Genomic DNA, 22782 nt, shown 5'->3' with positions numbered 1-22782 from the left:
AGTACTATAAATAAGGTAGTACTATAAAGAAAGCAGTAGATAAATGGAGTAGTACTAGAAAACAGTGCTATAAATGAAGCAGTACTATAAATAAAGCAGTATTATAAATAAACTAGTACTATAAAAAATACTATAAATAAAGCAGTACTATAAATGGAGTAGTACTATAAAGTAGCACTATAAATAAACTAGTACTATCAATTAAGTAGTCATTTTAAATACAGTAGTACTATAAATTAAGTAGTACTATAAATAAACTAGTACTATAAACAAGTACTATAAACTTGTACTAGAAATGAAGTAGTACTAGAAATAACTAGTACTATACACAAACTAGTATAATGTATAAATTAGTACTATACATAAACGAGTACTATATAAACTAGTATTAGAAATATTCTAGGACTATACATGAAGTAGTAATATAAACAAACTAATACTACTACTATGATATAGGGAGGATGAAGAAACAGAGAATTTCAGGAAAGAAGGAGGAAATAGAGGATAGGACAGAGAGAGAGACAGAGAGAGAGAGAGAAAAAGAGAGAGAGAAAGAGAGAGGGAGGGAGACAGAGAGACAGAGAGAGACAGAGAGAGGCAGAGAGAGAGAGGCAGAGAGAGAGAGAGAGAGATCGAGAGAGAGAGAGAGAGAGAGAGAGAGGGGGGGGAAGCGAGAGTGAGGCAGAGAGAGAGAAACAGAGAAAGAGAGAGAGAGAAAGAGAGAGAGAGGGGGGGGAGAGACATAGAGAGAGAGATACACAGAGAGAGAGACAGAGAGAGAGAGGGAGAGAGAGGGAGAGAGAGATCGAGAGAGAGAGAGAGAGAGAGGGGGGGGGGAAGCGAGAGTGAGGCAGAGAGAGAGAAACAGAGAAAGAGAGAGAGAGAAAGAGAGAGAGAGGGGGGGGGGGGAGACATAGACAGAGAGATACACAGAGAGAGAGGGAGAGAGAGAGAGAGAGATCGAGAGAGAGAGAGAGAGAGAGAGGGGAGAGAGAGAGAGAGAGAGAGAGAGGAGAGAGAGAGAGAGAGAGAGAGAGAGTGAGAGAGAGAGAGAGAGAGGGGGAGAGAGAGAGGCAGAGAGAGAGAAACAGAGAAAGAGAGAGAGAGAAAGAGAGAGAGGGGGAGAGAGAGACATTGAGAGAGATACACAGAGAGAGAGGGAGAGAGAGAGAGAGAGGGAGAGAGAGATCGAGAGAGATCGAGAGAGAGAGAGAGAGAGAGGGGAGAGAGAGAGAGAGAGAGAGGGAGAGAAACCAAGGTATGACCTTCCATTCACCAACATAGAGATTAATTAAATAATTTGATGAAGCAGTTCCATAACAAGAGTCTATAGGACTGTTCTACTGTAGAGTCTGTATCTATAGAGTCAGTCTGTATCTTACCCAGGGTCTATAGGACTGTTCTACTGTAGAGTCTGTATCTATAGAGTCAGTCTGTATCTTACCCAGAGTCTATAGGACTGTTCTACTGTAGAGTCTGTATCTTATCCAGAGTCTAAAGGACTGTTCTACTGTAGAGTCTGTATCTTACCCAGAGTCTACAGGACTGTTCTACTGTAGAGTCTGTATCTATAGAGTCAGTCTGTATCTTACCCAGAGTATATAGGACTGTTCTACTGTAGAGTCTGTATCTTACCCAGAGTCTACAGGACTGTTCTACTGTAGAGTCTGTATCTTACCCAGAGTCTATAGGACTGTTCTACTGTAGAGTCTGTATCTCACCCAGAGTCTATAGGACTGTTCTACTGTAGAGTCTGTATCTTACTCAGAGTCTATAGGACTGTTCTACTGTAGAGTCTGTATCTTACCCAGAGACTATAGGACTGTTCTACTGTAGAGACAGCATCTATAGAGTCAGTCTGTATCTTACCCAGAGTCTACAGGACTGTTCTACTGTAGAGTCTGTATCTATAGAGTCAGCCTGTATCTTACCCAGAGTCTATAGGACTGTTCTACTGTAGAGTCTGTATCTTACCCAGAGTCTACAGGACTGTTCTACTGTAGAGTCTGTATCTTACCCAGAGTCTACAGGACTGTTCTACTGTAGAGTCTGTATCTATAGAGTCAGTCTGTATCTTACCCAGAGTCTATAGGACTGTTCTACTGTAGAGTCTGTATCTTACCCAGAGTCTACAGGACTGTTCTACTGTAGAGTCTGTATCTCACCCAGAGTCTATAGGACTGTTCTACTGTAGAGTCTGTATCTCACCCAGAGTCTATAGGACTGTTCTACTGTAGAGTCTGTATCTTACCCAGAGTCTATATGACTGTTCTACTGTAGAGACATTATCTATAGAGTCAGTCTGTATCTTACCCAGAGTCTACAGGACTGTTCTACTGTAGAGTCTGTATCTATAGAGTCAGTCTGTATCTTACCCAGAGTCTATAGGACTGTTCTACTGTGGAGTCTGTATCTATAGAGTCAGTCTGTATCTTACCCAGAGTCTATAGGACTGTTCTACTGTAGAGTCTGTATCTATAGAGTCAGTCTGTATCTTACCCAGAGTCTATAGGACTGTTCTACTGTAGAGTCTGTATCTTACCCAGAGTCTAAAGGACTGTTCTACTGTAGAGTCTGTATCTTACCCAGAGTCTACAGGACTGTTCTACTGTAGAGTCTGTATCTATAGAGTCAGTCTGTATCTTACCCAGAGTATATAGGACTGTTCTACTGTAGAGTCTGTATCTTACCCAGAGTCTACAGGACTGTTCTACTGTAGAGTCTGTATCTTACCCAGAGTCTATAGGACTGTTCTACTGTAGAGTCTGTATCTCACCCAGAGTCTATAGGACTGTTCTACTGTAGAGTCTGTATCTTACTCAGAGTCTATAGGACTGTTCTACTGTAGAGTCTGTATCTTACCCAGAGTCTATAGGACTGTTCTACTGTAGAGACAGTATCTATAGAGTCAGTCTGTATCTTACCCAGAGTCTATAGGACTGTTCTACTGTAGAGTCTGTATCTTACCCAGAGTCTACAGGACTGTTCTACTGTAGAGTCTGTATCTTACCCAGAGTCTACAGGACTGTTCTACTGTAGAGTCTGTATCTATAGAGTCAGTCTGTATCTTACCCAGAGTCTATAGGACTGTTCTACTGTAGAGTCTGTATCTTACCCAGAGTCTACAGGACTGTTCTACTGTAGAGTCTGTATCTCACCCAGAGTCTATAGGACTGTTCTACTGTAGAGTCTGTATCTCACCCAGAGTCTATAGGACTGTTCTACTGTAGAGTCTGTATCTTACCCAGAGTCTATATGACTGTTCTACTGTAGAGACATTATCTATAGAGTCAGTCTGTATCTTACCCAGAGTCTACAGGACTGTTCTACTGTAGAGTCTGTATCTATAGAGTCAGTCTGTATCTTACCCAGAGTCTATAGGACTGTTCTACTGTAGAGTCTGTATCTATAGAGTCAGTCTGTATCTTACCCAGAGTCTATAGGACTGTTCTACTGTAGAGTCTGTATCTTACCCAGAGTCTAAAGGACTGTTCTACTGTAGAGTCTGTATCTTACCCAGAGTCTACAGGACTGTTCTACTGTAGAGTCTGTATCTATAGAGTCAGTCTGTATCTTACCCAGAGTATATAGGACTGTTCTACTGTAGAGTCTGTATCTTACCCAGAGTCTACAGGACTGTTCTACTGTAGAGTCTGTATCTTACCCAGAGTCTATAGGACTGTTCTACTGTAGAGTCTGTATCTCACCCAGAGTCTATAGGACTGTTCTACTGTAGAGTCTGTATCTTACTCAGAGTCTATAGGACTGTTCTACTGTAGAGTCTGTATCTTACCCAGAGTCTATAGGACTGTTCTACTGTAGAGACAGTATCTATAGAGTCAGTCTGTATCTTACCCAGAGTCTACAGGACTGTTCTACTGTAGAGTCTGTATCTATAGAGTCAGCCTGTATCTTACCCAGAGTCTATAGGACTGTTCTACTGTAGAGTCTGTATCTTACCCAGAGTCTACAGGACTGTTCTACTGTAGAGTCTGTATCTTACCCAGAGTCTACAGGACTGTTCTACTGTAGAGTCTGTATCTATAGAGTCAGTCTGTATCTTACCCAGAGTCTATAGGACTGTTCTACTGTAGAGTCTGTATCTTACCCAGAGTCTACAGGACTGTTCTACTGTAGAGTCTGTATCTCACCCAGAGTCTATAGGACTGTTCTACTGTAGAGTCTGTATCTCACCCAGAGTCTATAGGACTGTTCTACTGTAGAGTCTGTATCTTACCCAGAGTCTATATGACTGTTCTACTGTAGAGACATTATCTATAGAGTCAGTCTGTATCTTACCCAGAGTCTACAGGACTGTTCTACTGTAGAGTCTGTATCTATAGAGTCAGTCTGTATCTTACCCAGAGTCTATAGGACTGTTCTACTGTGGAGTCTGTATCTATAGAGTCAGTCTGTATCTTACCCAGAGTCTATAGGACTGTTCTACTGTAGAGTCTGTATCTATAGAGTCAGTCTGTATCTTACCCAGAGTCTATAGGACTGTTCTACTGTAGAGTCTGTATCTTACCCAGAGTCTATAGGACTGTTCTACTGTAGAGTCTGTATCTTACCCAGAGTCTATAGGACTGTTCTACTGTAGAGTCTGTATCTCACCCAGAGTCTATAGGACTGTTCTACTGTAGAGTCTGTATCTATAAAGTCAGTCTGTATCTTACCCAGAGTCTATAGGACTGTTCTACTGTAGAGTCTGTATCTTACCCAGAGTCTATAGGACTGTTCTACTGTAGAGTCTGTATCTTACCCAGAGTCTATAGGACTGTTCTACTGTAGAGTCTGTATCTCACCCAGAGTCTATAGGACTGTTCTACTGTAGAGTCTGTATCTATAGAGTCAGTCTGTATCTTACCCAGAGCCTATAGGACTGTTCTACTGTAGAGTCTGTATCTATAGAGTCAGTCTGTATCTTACCCAGAGTCTATAGGACTGTTCTACTGTAGAGTCTGTATCTATAAAGTCAGTCTGTATCTTACCCAGAGTCTATAGGACTGTTCTACTGTAGAGTCTGTATCTTTCCCAGAGTCTATAGGACTGTTCTACTGTAGAGACAGTATCTATAGAGTCAGTCTGTATCTTATCCAGAGTCTTTAGGACTGTTCTACTGTAGAGTCTGTATCTTACCCAGAGTCTATAGGACTGTTCTACTGTAGAGTCTGTATCTATAAAGTCAGTCTGTATCTTACCCAGAATCTATAGGACTGTTCTACTGTAGAGACAGTATCTATAGAGTCAGTCTGTATCTTATCCAGAGTCTATATTGGACGGTTCTACTGTAGAGTCTGTATCTATAGAGTCAGTCTGTATCTTATCCAGTCTATAGGACTGTTCTACTGTAGAGTCTGTACCTATAGAGTCAGTCTGTATCTTACCCAGAGTCTACAGGACTGTTCTACTGTAGAGTCTGTATCTATAGAGTCAGTCTGTATCTTAACCAGGGTCTATAGGACTGTTCTACTGTAGAGTCTGTATCTTATCCAGAGTCTATAGGACTGTTCTACTGTAGAGTCTGTATCTTACCCAGAGTCTATAGGACTGTTCTACTGTAGAGTCTGTATCTCACCCAGAGTCTATAGGACTGTTCTACTGTAGAGTCTGTATCTATAGAGTCAGTCTGTATCTTACCCAGAGTATATAGGACTGTTCTACTGTAGAGTCTGTATCTTACCCAGAGTCTACAGGACTGTTCTACTGTAGAGTCTGTATCTTACCCAGAGTCTATAGGACTGTTCTACTGTAGAGTCTGTATCTCACCCAGAGTCTATAGGACTGTTCTACTGTAGAGTCTGTATCTTACTCAGAGTCTATAGGACTGTTCTACTGTAGAGTCTGTATCTTACCCAGAGTCTATAGGACTGTTCTACTGTAGAGACAGTATCTATAGAGTCAGTCTGTATCTTACCCAGAGTCTACAGGACTGTTCTACTGTAGAGTCTGTATCTATAGAGTCAGCCTGTATCTTACCCAGAGTCTATAGGACTGTTCTACTGTAGAGTCTGTATCTCACCCAGAGTCTATAGGACTGTTCTACTGTAGAGTCTGTATCTTACCCAGAGTCTATATGACTGTTCTACTGTAGAGACATTATCTATAGAGTCAGTCTGTATCTTACCCAGAGTCTACAGGACTGTTCTACTGTAGAGTCTGTATCTATAGAGTCAGTCTGTATCTTACCCAGAGTCTATAGGACTGTTCTACTGTAGAGTATGTATCTATAGAGTCAGTCTGTATCTTACCCAGAGTCTATAGGACTGTTCTACTGTAGAGTCTGTATCTATAGAGTCAGTCTGTATCTTACCCAGAGTCTATAGGACTGTTCTACTGTAGAGTCTGTATCTTACCCAGAGTCTATAGGACTGTTCTACTGTAGAGTCTGTATCTTACCCAGAGTCTATAGGACTGTTCTACTGTAGAGTCTGTATCTATTGAGTCAGTCTGTATCTTACCCAGAGTCTATAGGACTGTTCTACTGTAGAGTCTGTATCTTACCCAGAGTCTATAGGACTGTTCTACTGTAGAGTCTGTATCTTACCCAGAGTCTATAGGACTGTTCTACTGTAGAGTCTGTATCTCACCCAGAGTCTATAGGACTGTTCTACTGTAGAGTCTGTATCTATAGAGTCAGTCTGTATCTTACCCAGAGTCTATAGGACTGTTCTACTGTAGAGTCTGTATCTATAGAGTCAGTCTGTATCTTACCCAGAGTCTATAGGACTGTTCTACTGTAGAGTCTGTATCTATAAAGTCAGTCTGTATCTTACCCAGAGTCTATAGGACTGTTCTACTGTAGAGTCTGTATCTTACCCAGAGTCTATAGGACTGTTCTACTGTAGAGACAGTATCTATAGAGTCAGTCTGTATCTTATCCAGAGTCTTTAGGACTGTTCTACTGTAGAGTCTGTATCTTACCCAGAGTCTATAGGACTGTTCTACTGTAGAGTCTGTATCTATAAAGTCAGTCTGTATCTTACCCAGAGTCTATAGGACTGTTCTACTGTAGAGTCTGTATCTTACCCAGAGTCTATAGGACTGTTCTACTGTAGAGACAGTATCTATAGAGTCAGTCTGTATCTTATCCAGAGTCTATAGGACAGTTCTACTGTAGAGTCTGTATCTATAGAGTCAGTCTGTATCTTATCCAGTCTATAGGACTGTTCTACTGTAGAGTCTGTACCTATAGAGTCAGTCTGTATCTTACCCAGAGTCTACAGGACTGTTCTACTGTAGAGTCTGTATCTATAGAGTCAGTCTGCATCTATAGAGCCAGTCTGTATCTTACCCAGAGTCTATAGGACTGTTCTACTGTACAGTCTGTATCTTACCCAGAGTCTATAGGACTGTTCAACTGTAGAGTCTGTATCTATAGAGTCAGTCTGTATCTTACCCAGAGTCTATAGGACTGTTCTACTGTAGAGTCTCTATCTATAGTGTATAGAGATGTTCTACTGTAGATATAGAGTCAGTATGTATCTTACCCAGGGTGTATAGAGATGTTCTACTGTAGATATAGAGTCAGTCTGTATCTTACCCAGAGGGTATAGAGGTAGTCTACTGAATGGTCTACTGTCTACTTACCCAGAGTGTATGGGGCTGGAGACCATGTTGATGTTGTCCAAGGTGTCAGCAGTCCAGCTGTAGTGTCTCTGAGAGTCAGAGTCACAGTCTCTGCTGGCCAACGCCAGGTTCTGAAGGAGACAGACAGAGAAGCAGACAGAGAGTCAGACAGAGAAGCAGACAGAGAGACAGACAGACAGACAGACAGTCAGACAGAGAGTCAGACAGAGAGTCAGACAGACAGACAGACAGACAGACAGACAGACAGACAGACAGACAGACAGACAGACAGACAGACAGAGAGTCAGACAGAGAGTCAGACAGAGAGTCAGACAGACAGACAGACAGACAAGACAGACAGTCAGACGGAGAGACAGTCAGAAAGAGAGACAGACAGACAGTCCGACAGACAGTCAGACAGAGAGTCAGACAGAGAGTCGGACAGACAGACAGAGTCAGACAGAGAGTCGGACAGACAGACAGACAGACAGACAGACAGACAGACAGACAGAGAGACAGACAGAGAGTCAGACAGAGAGTCAGACAGAGAGTCAGACAGACAGACAGTCAGACAGAGAGACAGTCAGACAGAGAGACAGAGAGACAGACAGACAGACAGACAGACAGACAGACAGACAGACAGACAGACAGAGAGTCAGACAGAGAAGCAGACAGAGACAGACATACAGTCAGACAGAGTCAGACAGACAGACAGACAGAGAGTCAGACAGAGAGTCAGACAGACAGACAGAGACCCAGACAGACAGAGACTCAGATGGACAGAGACCCAGACAGACAGACAGAGACAGACAGACAGACAGACAGACAGACAGACAGAGTCAGAGAGTCAGACAGAGAGTCTGACAGAGAACCAAACAGACAGAGAGTCAGACAGAGACCCAAACAGACAGACAGACAGACAGAGTCAGAGAGTAAGACAGAGAGTCTGACAGAGAACCAAACAGACAGACAGACAGACAGAGTCAGTCAGACATACATACAGAATCAAACAGACATACAGAGTCCGACATACAGAGTCCGACATACAGAGTCCGACAGACAGAGTCCGACAATTTAGCAGTGATAAAAGCATTGCAATAAAGCATTGTGGAACACAAGAACACTGACACGAATATAAATAAGAAGCTTCGTGAGTTTTCATATAATAACTCAAACTAGATGAAAACCAGCAGTTTTGTGAGTAGAACCTAGAACTATTCTAATATAACTAGTAGAACCTAGAACCATTATAATATAACTAGTAGAACCTAGAACTATTCTAATAGAACTAGTAGAACCTATAATTATTCTAATAGAACTAGTAGAGCCTAGAACCATTCTAATATAACTAGTAGAACCAATAACTATTATAATAGAACTAGTAGAACCTATAACCATTCTAAAATATCTAGTAGAACCTAGAACTATTCTAATAGACCTAGTAGAACCTATAACCATTCTAATAGAACTAGTAGAACCTAGAACTATTCTAATATAACTAGTAGAACCTAGAACTATTCTAATAGAACTAGTAGAACCTAGATCTATTCTAATAGAACTAGTAGAACTATTCTAATAGAACTAGCAGAACCTAGAACTATTCTAATATAACTAGTAGAACCTAGAACCATTCTAATAGAACTAGTAGAACCTAGAACCATTCTAATAGAACTGGTAGAAACTATAACCATTCTAACGTAACTTGTAGAACCTAGAACTATTCTAATAGAACTAGTAGAACCTAGAACTATTATAATAGAACTAGTAGAACATATAACTATAGTAATAGAACTAGTAGAACCTAGAACTATTCTAATAGAACTATCAGAACATATCCAGCAGCAGATGCTAATCCCATTTGCTGCATCTTGAAGGTCAACTAAGAATACAACAGTATTATTCTGAGGCTCAGTTATGAAGGACATGTCTTTACAGACACCTTGATGCAGCAGGAGAGAAGAAACATGTATTTGAGTTGGGAGGAGGGTGAGAGAGGGAGGAGAGGAAGAAGATACAGACAGACAGACAGACAGACAGACAGAGACAGAGACAGAGACAGAGACAGACAGGTTGTACCATATCCTTGGTAGGAGCCAGTATCTCTTCGATCATCATGCTGTCTCTGGTGTAAGAGGTCCTGTTCAGGGTGTTGGACCTATCCGAACTGAAGGACCGCAGACTGTTGTTTACAGCAGTACCAAGTTACCACAGCAACAACAGGCAGGGGGTGGCGGGGCAGGCAGGCAGGGGGGTGATGAGAGGGTGTGGTGAACAGAAAGACAACTCATTACAACATGCAACTAACCTCTATACAATATAAATATAACCCACAGCACAGAATGAACCACTGACTGGACATCAGAGGTATGGGGATTATAAATGTATGGGATTATAGATGTATGGTAGAGGTATGGGGATTATAGATGTATGGTAGCTGTATGGGATTATAGATGTATGGTAGAGGTATGGGGATTTTAGATGTATGGTAGAGGTATGGGGATTATAGATGTATGGTAGAGGTATGGGGATTATAGATGTATGGTAGAGGTATAGGGATTATAGATGTATGGTAGAGATATGGGGATTATAGATGTATGGTAGAGGAATGGGGATTATAGATGTATGGTAGAGGTATGGGGATTATAGATGTATGGTAGAGGTATGGTGATTATAGATGTATGGTAGAGGTATGGTGATTATAGATGTATGGTAGAGGTATGGGGATTTTAGATGTATGGTATGTGATGGTGTGTAAAATGACATACAGCAGGTCTATGGTCTAGATGAAGAAAAGGTTTGAATGAAGTAGCAAACTCAGGTAAAACACAATGATGATGTATGAGCTATGTCTGATAACTAGCGCTAGATAAAGGGACTGGGACCAACGCCTGTTTTACATGGACAGCGCTAACGTGGAATTTAAGGGTTTTGGGCACTGGCCAGCTGGGCTAGTAGACGGCTAGTACTAACCCGGGTACAAAATCTGGGCTATGGGATATTTGAAAATACAAAAATGTCACTAGCGTTCTAGCTTAATGGCCATCTCTACTGCCATCCCTGTCCATCCCTGTGCAAACAGCAAGTTACAAGCGACCAAATCAGATGTGTGTGTTCAGACAGCAGTCATTTGCTGACATGGCTAGATTACACTAGTTGTCATAGTAATGACGGGCATGTGCACAGTGGTGCATGCTGATTGGTGGTGTTGCTCCTGCTTCCTATCACTCAGAAGTTATGTAACAAGCTAAAATGACAACAATACCTGCCATGGACATTTCCCAGTTGCTTTCAATGCTCATAATAACAGGAAAACACTTTTAAAGCCTCAAGGATAAATAATCCAATTTTCAAAACGAGTCCTTTTTGTCTTGCCACAGCAGTCAACTAGCTAGCGAGGTAGCTATTTTGCTAGAAACAGCAGTCAACTAGCTAGCTAGGTAGCTGTTTAGCTAGCCACAGCTATCAACTGGCTAGCGAGGTAGCTGTTTTGCTAGCCACAGCAGTCAACTAGCTAGCTAGGTAGCTATTTCGCTAGCCACAGCTATCAACTAGCTAGCTTGGTAGCTGTTTAGCTAGCCACAGCAGTCAACTAGCTAGCTAGGTAGCTGTTTAGCTAGCCACAGCTATCAACTAGCTAGCTAGGTAGCTGTTTAGCTAGCCACAGCTATCAACTAGCTAGCTAGGTAGCTGTTTAGCTAGCCACAGCAGTCAGCTAGGTAGCTGTTTAGCTAGCCACAGCAGTCAACTAGCTAGCTAGGTAGCTGTTTAGCTAGCCACACCTATCAACTAGCTAGCTGTTTAGCTTTCTAGCACATTCACTCATTTGTTTATCAACAATTAACAAGCTAGTTAGCTACCACGTCTTCTTGTAAAACTGTCAACAGAATAGCTAGCAAGCAACAAGTTACTGTGCAGTCAGAAGATATTCACACCCCTTGACATTTTCCACATTTTGTTGTGTTACAAAGTGGGATTAATGTGGATTTAAGTGTAATTTTGTCAACACTTTACACAAAATACTTGAATGTTAAAGTGTAAGAAAAATGTAAATTGAATTTATGAAAAATAAAACACTACTACATACACAGGGCATTCGGAAAGTATTCAGACCACTTGACTTTCTCGACATTTTAATACATTACAGCCTTATTCAAAAATGGATTACATTGTTTTTTCCACTCATCAATCTACACACAGTACCCCATAATGACAAAGCAAAAACAGGCTTTCAGAAATTTTAGCAAATTCATGAAAAATACAAAACTGAAATATCATATTTACATAAGTATTCAGACCCTTTACTCAGTACTTTGTTGAAGCACCTTTTGCAGCGATTACTGCCTCAAGTCTTCGTGGGTATGCTGAAATCTTGGCACACCTGTATTTGGGGAGTTTCTCCCATTCCTCTCTGCAGATCCTCTCAAGCTCTGTCAGGTTGGATGGGGAATGTCACTGCACAACTATTTTCAGGTCTCTCCAGAGATGTTCGATCAGGTTCAAGTCCGGACTCTGGCTTAGCCACTCAAGGACATTCAGAGACTTGTCCCGAAGTCACTCCTGCTTTGTCTTGGAACCTTCACCCCAGTCTGAGGTCCTGAGCGCTCTGGAGCAGGTTTTCATCAAGGATCTCTCTGTACTTTGCTCTGTTCATCTTTCCCTCGATACTGACTAGTCTCTCAGTTCCTGCCGCTGAAAAACATCCCCAAAGCATGATGCTGCCAACACCATGCTTCACCGTAGGGATGTTGTCATGTTTCCTCCAGACATGATGCTGCCAACACCATGCTTCACCGTAGGGATGTTGTCATGTTTCCTCCAGACATGATGCTGCCAACACCATGCTTCACCGTAGGGATGTTGTCATGTTTCCTCCAGACATGATGCTGCCAAAACCATGCTTCACTGTAGGGATGTTGTCATTTTTCCTCCAGACATGATGCTGCCAACACCATGCTTCACCGTAGGGATGTTGTCATGTTTCCTCCAGACGTGATGCTTGGCATTCAGGCCAAAGAGTTCAATATTGGTTTCATCAGACCACAGAATCTTGTTTCTCATGGTCTGAGAGTCCTATAGGCAAACTGTTATGTGGCTTCCGTCTGGCCACTCCACAATAAAGGTCTGATTGGTGGAGTGCTGCAGAGATGGTTTTCCTTCTGGAATGTTCTCCCATCTCCACAAAGGAACTCTGGAGCTCTGTCAGAGTGGCAATCAGGTTCTTGGTCACCTCCCTGACCAAGGTCCTTTTCCCCCGATTGCTCAGTTTGGCCGGGTGGCAAGCTCTAGGAAGAGTCTTGGCGGTTCCAAACTTCTTCCATTTAAGAATGATGGAAGCCACTGTGTTCCGGGGGTCCTTCAATGTGGCAGACATTTGTTGGTACCCTTCCCCAGATCTGTGCCTCGACACAATCCTGTCTCGGAGCTCTACGGACAATTCTTTCGACCTCATGGCTTTGTTCTGGCATGCACTGTCAACAGTGGGACCTTATATAGACAGATGTGTGCCTGTTCAAATCATGTCCAATTAATTTAATTTTCAACAGGAGGACTCCAATCAAGTTGTAGAAACATCTCAAGGATGATCAATGGAAACAGGATGCACCTGAGCTCAATTTTGAGTCTCATAGCAAAGGGTCTGAATACTTATGTAAATAAGTTTTTATTTTTATTTTATATATATTGCTGTAACGTAACAAAAAGTGGAAAAAGTCAAAATCAAATACTGTTGTCGTTCCCTCCTCACGACTGTCTTGGTGTGTTTGGACCATGATAGTTCGTTGGTGATGAGGACACCAAGGAACTTGAAACTCTCGACCCGCTCCACTTCAGCCCCGTTGATGTTAATGGGGGCCTTTTCGGCCCTCCTTTTCCTATAGTCCTATAATCAGCTCCTTTGTCCTGCTCATATTGAGGGAGAGGCTGTTGTCCTGGCACCATATTGCCAGGTCTCTGACCTCCTCCCTATAGGCTGTCTCATCGTTGTCAGTGATCAGGTCTACCACTCTTGTGTTGTCAGCAAACGTAATGACGATGTTGGAGTCGTGCTTGGCCACGCAGTTGTGGGTGAACAGGGAGTACAGGAGGGGACTGAGGACGCACCCCTGAGGGGCCCCAGTGTTGAGGATCAGTGTGGCAGATGTGTTGCTACCTACCCTCACCACCTGGGGGCAGCCCGTCAGGAAGTCTAGGATCCAGTTGCAGGGGGATGGTGTTTAGTCCCAGCTTAGTGATAAGCGTCATGGGCACTGTGGTGTTGAACGCTGAGCTGTAGTCAATGAACAGCATTCTCGCATAGGTGTTCCTTTTGTCCAGGTGGGAAAGGGCAGTGTGGAGTGCGATTGAGATTGCGTCATCTGTGGATCTGTTGGGGTGGTATGTGAATTGGAGTGGGTCCAGGGTGTCTGGGATGATGGTGTTGATGTGAGCCATGACCAGCCTTTCAAAGCATTTCATGACTACCAACGTGAGTGCTACGGAGCGGTAGTCATTTAGGAAGGTTACCTTCGCTTCCTTGGGCACAGGGACTATGGTGGTGTTCTTGAAACATGTCTGTATTACAGACTCGGTCAGGGAAAACACTTGCCAGTTGGTCTGCGTATGCTCTGAGTACACGTCCTGGTAATCCTTCTGTCCCAGCGGCCTTGGGAATGTTGACCTGTTTAAAGGTCTTGCTTACATCGGTTACGGAGACAGCTGGTGCTCTCATGCATGCATCAGTGTTGCTTGCCTCGAAGCAAGCATAAAAGGCAGTTAGCTCATCTGGTAGACTCGCGTTACTTGGCAGCTCGCAGCTGGGTTTCCCTTTGTAGTCCGTAATAGTTTGCAAGCCCTGCCACATCCGACGAGCGTCAGAGCCGGTGTAGTAGGATTCAATCTTATTCTTGTATTGACGCTTTGCCTGATTTATGGTTCATCTGATGGCATAGCGGGATTTCTTATAAGCGTCCGGATTAGTGTCCTGCTGCTTGAAAGCGGCATCTCTAGCCTTTAGCTCGGTGTGGATGTTGCCTGTAATCCCTGGCTTCTGGTTGGGGTATGTACGTACGGTCACTGTGGGGACGACGTCGTCGATTCACTTATTGATGAAGCCGGTGACTGAGGTGGTGTACTCCTCAATGCCATTGGATGAATCCTGGAACATATTCCAGTCCAAACAGTCCTGTAGCGTAGCATCCGCGTCATCTGGCCACTTCCGTATTGAGTGAGTCACTGGTACTTCCTGCTTTAGTTTTTGCTGATAAGCAAGAATCAGGAGGATATAATTATGGTCAGATTTGCCAGATTTGGTAAAACTGATTTAAGTTTTCCTGTATTAAAGTCCCCGGCCACTAGGAGCGCCGCTTCTGGATGAGCATTTTCTTGTTTGCTTATGGCCTTATACAGCTTGTTGAGTGTGCGCTTAGTGCCAGCACGGATTTGTGGTGGTAAATAGACTGCTACGAATAGTACAGATGAGAACTCTCTTGGTAAATAGTGTGGTCTACAGCTTATCATAAGGTATTCTACCTCAGGTGAGCAATACCTCAAAACTTATTTAATATTAGACATCGCGCACCAGCTGTTATTGACAAATAGACACACACCTCCAACCCTCGTCTTACCAGGCGTAGCTGCTATGTCCTGCTGATGCACAGATAACCCGGCCAGCTCTATATTCTCTGTGTCGGCGTTTAGCCTCGACTCGGTGAAACATTAGATATTATAGTTTTTAATGTCCCGTTGGTACGATATCTCGATCATAGATCATCCAGTTTATTCTCCAGTTATTGCACGTTGGCCAATAGAACGGATGGTAGAGGCGGTTTATCCACTCACCGACGACACAAAAACTTAATGTAAATTCAGGCTGTAACAAAACAACACGTGGAAACAGTCAAAGGGTGTGAATACTGTCTAAAGACACTGTGCCGTGGTCTCTACTTTGGTAGAGATGGTCACATTAACACAAATCCCTTCAAGTTAGATAAAGAATCAGTCCAAACCAAAGGGATGCAGCATCTCAACTGAACAGACTGAACCAAGCAGAGGCAGCATGACCGCAGAAAGACTACATCCACCAGACACAATACTGATAGACTGAACCAAGCAGAGGCATCATGACCACAGAAAGACTACATCCAACAGACACAATACTGATAGACTGAACCAAGCAGAGGCATCATGATTGCAGAAAGACTACATCCACCAGACACAATTCTGATAGACTGAACCAAGCAGAGGCAGCATGACTGCAGAAAGACTACATCCACCAGACACAATACTGATACAGACTGAACCAAGCAGAGGCAGCATGACCACAGAAAGACTACATCCACCAGACACAATACTGATACAGACTGAACCAAGCAGAGGCAGCATGACTGCAGAAAGACTACATCCACCAGACACAATACTGATAGACTGAACCAAGCAGAGGCAGCATGACCGCAGAAAGACTACATCCACCAGACACAATACTGATAGACTGAACCAAGCAGAGGCAGCATGACCACAGAAAGACTACATCCACCAGACACAATACTGATACAGACTGAACCAAGCAGAGGCAGCATGACCACAGAAAGACTACATCCAACAGACACAATACTGATACAGACTGAACCAAGCAGAGGCAGCATGACCGCAGAAAGACTACATCCACCAGACACAATACTGATACAGACTGAACCAAGCAGAGGCAGCATGACCGCAGAAAGACACAATACTGATACATCACAAGTCATTGGAAGTCAAATGAAAGGACATAGTTAAAAGCATCATGAGCAAACTGTCCATTCAGTATGATGGAGTACAACAAATCAATGAGACATCACAACACAGTGATTGATGTAGTTGTGATGGTTGGCTGGGGATCTAGGAAGTAAAGTTTGACATCTGGAAAAATGTCATCCCATCTTACCTGCAGACCTTAGGGCTATGGGACGAGGTACGAGTTTGAAATGGGGGAAAAGTACAAAACAGAAGATATTGAAAGCAACAAATGTGAGAGGACAAAGCAGAAATGCATTGTGGTTGTAATGGACCTGGGCTGATGCTCTGAGTTGTGTTAAACACTGATGTTAAACACTGATGCTCTCTGAAACTGGGGTTACTGAACCTTCCTTTCAACTGGAAGTGATAACTGGGGTTATTGAACCTTGCTTTCAACTGGAAGTGATAACTGGGGTTATTGAACCTTCCTTTCAACTGGAAGTGATAACTGGGGTTATTGAACCTTGCTTTCAACTGGAAGTGATAACTGGGGTTATTGAACCTTCCTTTCAACTGGAAGTGATAACTGGGGTTATTGAACCTTGCTTTCAACTGGAAGTGATAACTGGGGTTATTGAACCTTGCTTTCAACTGGAAGTGATAACTGGGGTTATTGAACCTTGCTTTCAACTGGAAGTGATAACTGGGGTTATTGAACCTTCCTTTCAACTGGAAGTGATAACTGGGGTTATTGAACCTTGCTTTCAACTGGAAGTGATAACTGGGGTTATTGAACCTTCCTTTCAACTGGAAGTGATAACTGGGGTTACTGAACCTTCCTTTCAACTGGAAGTGATAACTGGGGTTATTGAACCTTCCTTTCAACTGGAAGTGATAACTGGGGTTACTGAACCTTCCTTTCAACTGGAAGTGATAACTGGGGTTACTGAACCTTCCTTTCAACTGGAAGTGATAACTGGGGTTATTGAACCTTCCTTTCAACTGGAAGTGATAACTGGGGTTATTGAACCTTCCTTTCAACTGGAAGTGATAACTGGGGTTATTGAACCTTCCTTTCAACTGGAAGTGATAACTGGGGTTACTGAACCTTCCTTTCAACTGGAAGTGATAACTGGGGTTATTGAACCTTCCTTTCAACTGGAAGTGATAACTGGGGTTACTGAACCTTGCTTTCAACTGGAAGTGATAACTGGGGTTATTAAACCTTCCTTTCAACTAGAAGTGATAACTGGGGTTACTGAACCTTCCTTTCTGGAGTTAATGAACCTTCCTTTCTGGGGTTACTGAACCTTCCTTTCTGGGGTTACTGAACCTTCCTTTCAACTGGAAGTGATAACTGGGGTTACTGAACCTTCCTTTCTGGTGTTACTGAACCTTCCTTTCTGGGGTTACTGAACCTTCCTGTTACTGGAAGTGATAACTGGGGTTACTAAACCTTCCTTTCAACTGGAAGTGATAACTGGGGTTACTGAACCTTCCTTTCGGGGGTTACTGAACCTTCCTTTCAACTGGAAGTGATAACTGGGGTTACTGAACCTTCCTTTCTGGGGTTACTGAACCTTCCTTTCTGGGGTTACTGAATCTTCCTTTCTGGGGTTACTGAACCTTCCTTTCTGGGGTTACTGAACCTTCCTTTCTGGGGTTACTGAACCTTCCTTTCTGGGGTTACTGAACCTTCCTTTCTGGGGTTACTGAACCTTCCTTTCTGGGGTTACTGAACCTTCCTTTCTGGGGTTACTGAACCTTCCTGTTACTGAACCAGAGGCAGAACAGAAGTAATTCTAGGTCATATTTCCTACATGAACGTTATTAGATAAGTGATTGCTGCCCTGCTCTTACTAAGAAATCAGTGTTGATTGTGATAGGGTTAGGGTTGTCTGGAAAACGATGTACATTGTCCTATCCTGTATCACATGATCAACTGGATGTACCTTAGGAACATATCTACAGATATGGATGGTCCATATCAAACCCATTATACATTATTATACACAGTACCACAGCATGTCAGAGTGTAGTGGGTAGTGGGTGTGGTACCTGGCGCTGCGTGCTCCAATGCTAAAGCCCATGTAACCCTCCTGGGGCAGAGAGTCGTCTCCCAGCTCTCTCAGGTCCTGGGGTCCCAGGTACTTATCCGTGTCGCCTGTCATCGCATCCTCACCTGACATAACAGCAACCAGTTAGTTAGACAGTCCACAGCTCACAGTCCCCTCACTCCAGTTAGTTAGACAGTCCACAGCTCACAGTCCCCTCACTCCAGTTAGTTAGACAGTCCACAGCTCACAGTCCCCTCACTTCAGTTAGTTAGACAGTCCACAGCTCACAGTCCCCTCACTCCAGTTAGTTAGACAGTCCACAGCTCACAGTCCCCTCACTCCAGTTAGTTAGACAGTCCTCTAGCCCAGTCCTCTCTCTCCAGTTAGTTAGACAGTCCTCTAGTCCAGTCCTCTCTCTCCAGTTAGTTAGACAGTCCTCTAGCCCAGTCCTCTCTCTCCAGTTAGTTAGACAGTCCTCTAGTCCAGTCCTCTCTCTCCAGTTAGTTAGAAAGTCCTCTAGTCCAGTCCTCTATCTCCAGTTAGTTAGACAGTCCTCTAGTCCCGTCCTCTCTCTCCAGTTAGTTAGACAGTCCTCTAGTCCAGTCCTCTCTCTCCAGTTAGTTAGACAGTCTACAAGTCACAGTCCTCTCTCTCCAGTTAGTTAGACAGCCCCCTCCCCCTACAGTCCTCTAGTCCAGTCCTCTCTCTCCAGTTAGTTAGACAGTCTACAAGTCACAGTCCTCCTCTCCAGTTAGTTAGACAGCCCCCTCCCCCTACAGTCCTCTAGTCCAGTCCTCTCTCTCCAGTTAGTTAGACAGTCTACAAGTCACAGTCCTCCTCTCCAGTTAGTTAGACAGCCCCCTCCCCCTACAGTCCTCTAGTCCAGTCCTCTCTCTCCAGTTAGTTAGACAGCCCCTCCCCCTACATTCCTCTAGTCCAGTCCTCTCTCTCTGCTGTCCTAACTGGAACAGCCATGCTCTAACCCCTGAAAGCAGGTCCTGTAGGAGTGTCTACAGAGCAGACAGGCTGTTTTAGCAGATCAACAGAAGCCTGAAGGCCTGTTCCACTGTCCTATCCCCTGCTCTGCTCTGCCAAGGGACACACAGCTGACAGGACACATCCGCCACGTGGCTACTCAGTTACTCACACTACACTTGTTTAGTCACTGACTACAAAGCAATGGTTTAAGCAGTGAAAACAACGTGTTCAACTTTAAAAAAACAACAACACCCATTCTAAAGTTAGAAACCAATATTGCAGCTATGATGGGTAGGTTTGTAGAGTTAGCCGTCCAGGGGAGTCACGATGCAGAGTGTTAATGGACGTTAGAGAAAGATGACGCAGAAGAAAGGAGGCGTTACAACGTAGAAACTAGAGCAAGTTCACATCAACCAGCCAGCTACCATCCAGCGAGGGGAGAACAGCATTCCACCGGAGATAAAGCAGAGTTCATCGCCCCCCTGCTGATCTACAGCAACCCTTCCCCCATTCCTCCAACCTCACCCCTCCTCCCCTGTTCCGCCAACCTCCCCATGCATCTCTCCCTCTCCTCTCCCTCTCCTCCCTCTCCTCTCCCTCTCCTCCCCTCCTCTCCCTCTCCTCTCCTCTCCCCTCTCCTCCCCTCCCCCTCTCCTCCCCCTCCTCCCTCAACCTCTCCTCCCCCTCCCCTCTCCCTCTCCTTCCCCTCCTCTCCCTCTCCTCCCCCTCTCCTCTCCCTCTCCCTCTCCTTCCCTGCCCTCTCTAACTGCAGAAACACACAACAAAATTTGACAGACCTCATCTGGTGACATTCCTCACAAGAATGTCCATTCAAGTATTACCCCCCCTCCCCTCTCTCCCTCTCTCCCCCTCCCCTCTCTCTCCCTCTCTCCTGCCACCCCTCCTCTCTCCCTCCCTCCACTCTCTGTCCTAATCACACCAGAACACCTACTCCACCCTCTCTGTCCTAATCACACCAGAACAACTACTCAGACCAGGACAGGACTAGATCAGACCAGGACAGGACTGAGGGTCCAGGACAGGACTAGATCAGACCAGGAAAGGACTAGATCAGACCAGGACAGGACTGAGGGTCCAGGACAGGACTAGATCAGACCAGGACAGGACTAGATCAGACCAGGACAGGACTACATCAGACCAGGACAGGACTAGATCAGACCAGGACAGGACCAGATCAGACCAGGACAGGACCAGATCAGGACAGGACTAGATCAGACCGGGACAGGACTAGATCAGACCGGGACAGGACTAGATCAGACCGGGACAGGACTGACGGTCCAGGACAGGACTAGATCAGACCAGGAAAGGACTGGATCAGACCAGGACAGGAGTAGATCAGACCAGGACCAGATCAAACCAGGCCAAGACTAGATCAGACCAGGACAGGACCAGATCAGACCAGGACAGGACAAGATCAGACCAGGACAGGACCAGATCAGGACAGGACTGACGGTCCTGGACAGGACTAGATCAGACCAGGAAAGGACTGGATCAGACCAGGACAGGACTAGATCAGACCAGCACAGGACTGAGGGTGCAGGACAGGACTAGATCAGACCAGGACAGGACTGAGGATCCAGGACCAGGACAAGACCCACCGCCAGGAAATCTAGCCATGTCTGTCCCCAGACCTGAGGGGGTACCTATGTAACGTGGTCAGTAGTCTACAGTAACGTGGTCAATAGAATACAGTAACTTATGTAACGTGGTCAGAAGACTACAGTAACCTATGTAACATGGTCAGTAGACTAGAGTAACATGGTCAGTAGACTACAGTAACCTATGTAACGTGGTCAGTAGACTACAGTAACCTATGTAATGTGGTCAGTAGACTACAGTAACGTGGTCAGTAGACTACAGTAACCTATGTAACGTGGTCAGTAGACTAGAGTAACGTGGTCAGTAGTCTACAGTAACGTGGTAGGCAGACTACAGTAACGTGGTCAGTAGACTACAGTAACCTATGTAACGTGGTCAGTAGACTACAGTAACCTATGTAATGTGGTCAGACTAGAGTAACATGGTCAGTAGACTACAGTAACCTATGTAATGTGGTCAGTAGACTACAGTAACCTATGTAACGTGGTCAGTAGACTACAGTAAACTATATAACGTGGTCAGTAGACTACAGTAACCTATGTAACGTGGTCAGTAGTCTACAGTAACCTATGTAACGTGGTCAGTAGACTACAGTAACGTGGTCAGTAGACTACAGTAAACTATATAACGTGGTCAGTAGACTACAGTAAACTATGTAACGTGGTCAGTAGTCTACAGTAACCTATGTAACGTGGTCAGTAGACTACAGTAATGTGGTCAGTAGACTACAGTAAACTATATAACGTGGTCAGTAGACTACAGTAAACTATGTAACGTGGTCAGTAGACTACAGTAACCTATGTAACGTGGTCAGTAGACTACAGTAACCTATGTAATGTGGTCAGTAGACTACAGTAACCTATGTAATGTGGTCAGTATATTACAGTCAGTAGACTACAGTAACCTATGTAATGTGGTCAGTAGACTACAGTAACGTGGTCAGTAGACTACAGTAACCTATGTAATGTGGTCAGTAGACTACAGTAACGTGGTCAGTAGACTACAGTAACCTATGTAATGTGGTCAGTAGACTACAGTAACGTGGTCAGTAGACTACAGTAACCTATGTAACGTGGTCAGTACATTACAGTCAGTAGACTACAGTAACCTATGTAACGTGGTCAGTAGACTATAGTAACGTGGTCAGTAGACTACAGTAACCTATGTAACATGGTCAGTAGACTACAGTAACCTATGTAACGTGGTCAGTAGACTACAGTAACCTATGTCATGTGGTCAGTAGAATACAGTAACCTATGTAATGTGGTCAGTAGACTACAGTAACGTGGTCAGTACACTACAGTAACCTATGTAACGTGGTCAGTAGACAAGAGTAACGTGGTCAGTAGACTACAGTAACGTGGTCAGTAGACTACAGTAACGTGGTCAGTAGACTACAGTAACCTATGTAACGTGGTCAGTAGACTAGAGTAACATGGTCAGTAGACTACAATAACCTATGTAACGTGGTCAGTAGTCTACAGTAACGTGGTCAGTATTCTACAGTAACGTGGTCAGTAGACTACAGTAACCTATGTAACGTGGTCAGTAGATTACAGTCAGTAGACTACAGTAAAATATGTAACGTGGTCAGTACATTACAGTCAGTAGACTACAGTAACCTATGTAACGTGGTCAGTAGTCTACAGTAACATGGTCAGTAGACTACAGTAACGTGGTCAGTATTCTACAGTAACGTGGTCAGCAGACTACAGTAACCTATGTAACGTGGTCAGTAGACTACAGTAACCTATGTAACGTGGTCAGTATATTACAGTCAGTAGACTACAGTAACGTATGTAACGTGGTCAGTAGACTACAGTAACCTATGTAACATGGTCAGTATATTACAGTCAGTAGACTACAG

The 22782-nt window shown here is 44.0% G+C and overlaps 1 protein-coding gene across 50 annotated transcripts in view; it reads right to left on the bottom strand.

Annotated features, from left to right (window-relative positions):
• The window catches only part of ank3b (ankyrin 3b), a 294436-nt gene that overhangs the window by 55826 nt on the left and 215828 nt on the right, over positions 1-22782 (bottom strand). For 45 of the 50 annotated variants that reach the window (XM_090217947.1, XM_090217950.1, XM_090217933.1 and 42 more), the window contains 3 exons: positions 18319-18442; positions 9646-9748; positions 7591-7700 (listed from right to left, as the gene is read on the bottom strand). In XM_090217947.1, coding sequence (XP_090074073.1) covers positions 7591-7700; positions 9646-9748; positions 18319-18442 — 337 coding nt within the window. The remainder of the gene's footprint in view (positions 1-7590; positions 7701-9645; positions 9749-18318; positions 18443-22782) is intronic. The other 5 variants (XM_090217922.1, XM_090217951.1, XM_090217929.1 and 2 more) reach the window with 1 other exon arrangement.

Source organism: Oncorhynchus mykiss, chromosome 23 (genome assembly GCF_057628025.1).
Source record: "Oncorhynchus mykiss isolate SJ-2025 chromosome 23, ASM5762802v1, whole genome shotgun sequence".
NCBI classification, from domain to species: domain Eukaryota; kingdom Metazoa; phylum Chordata; class Actinopteri; order Salmoniformes; family Salmonidae; genus Oncorhynchus; species Oncorhynchus mykiss.
This window is presented reverse-complemented; position numbering and strand designations above follow the sequence as displayed.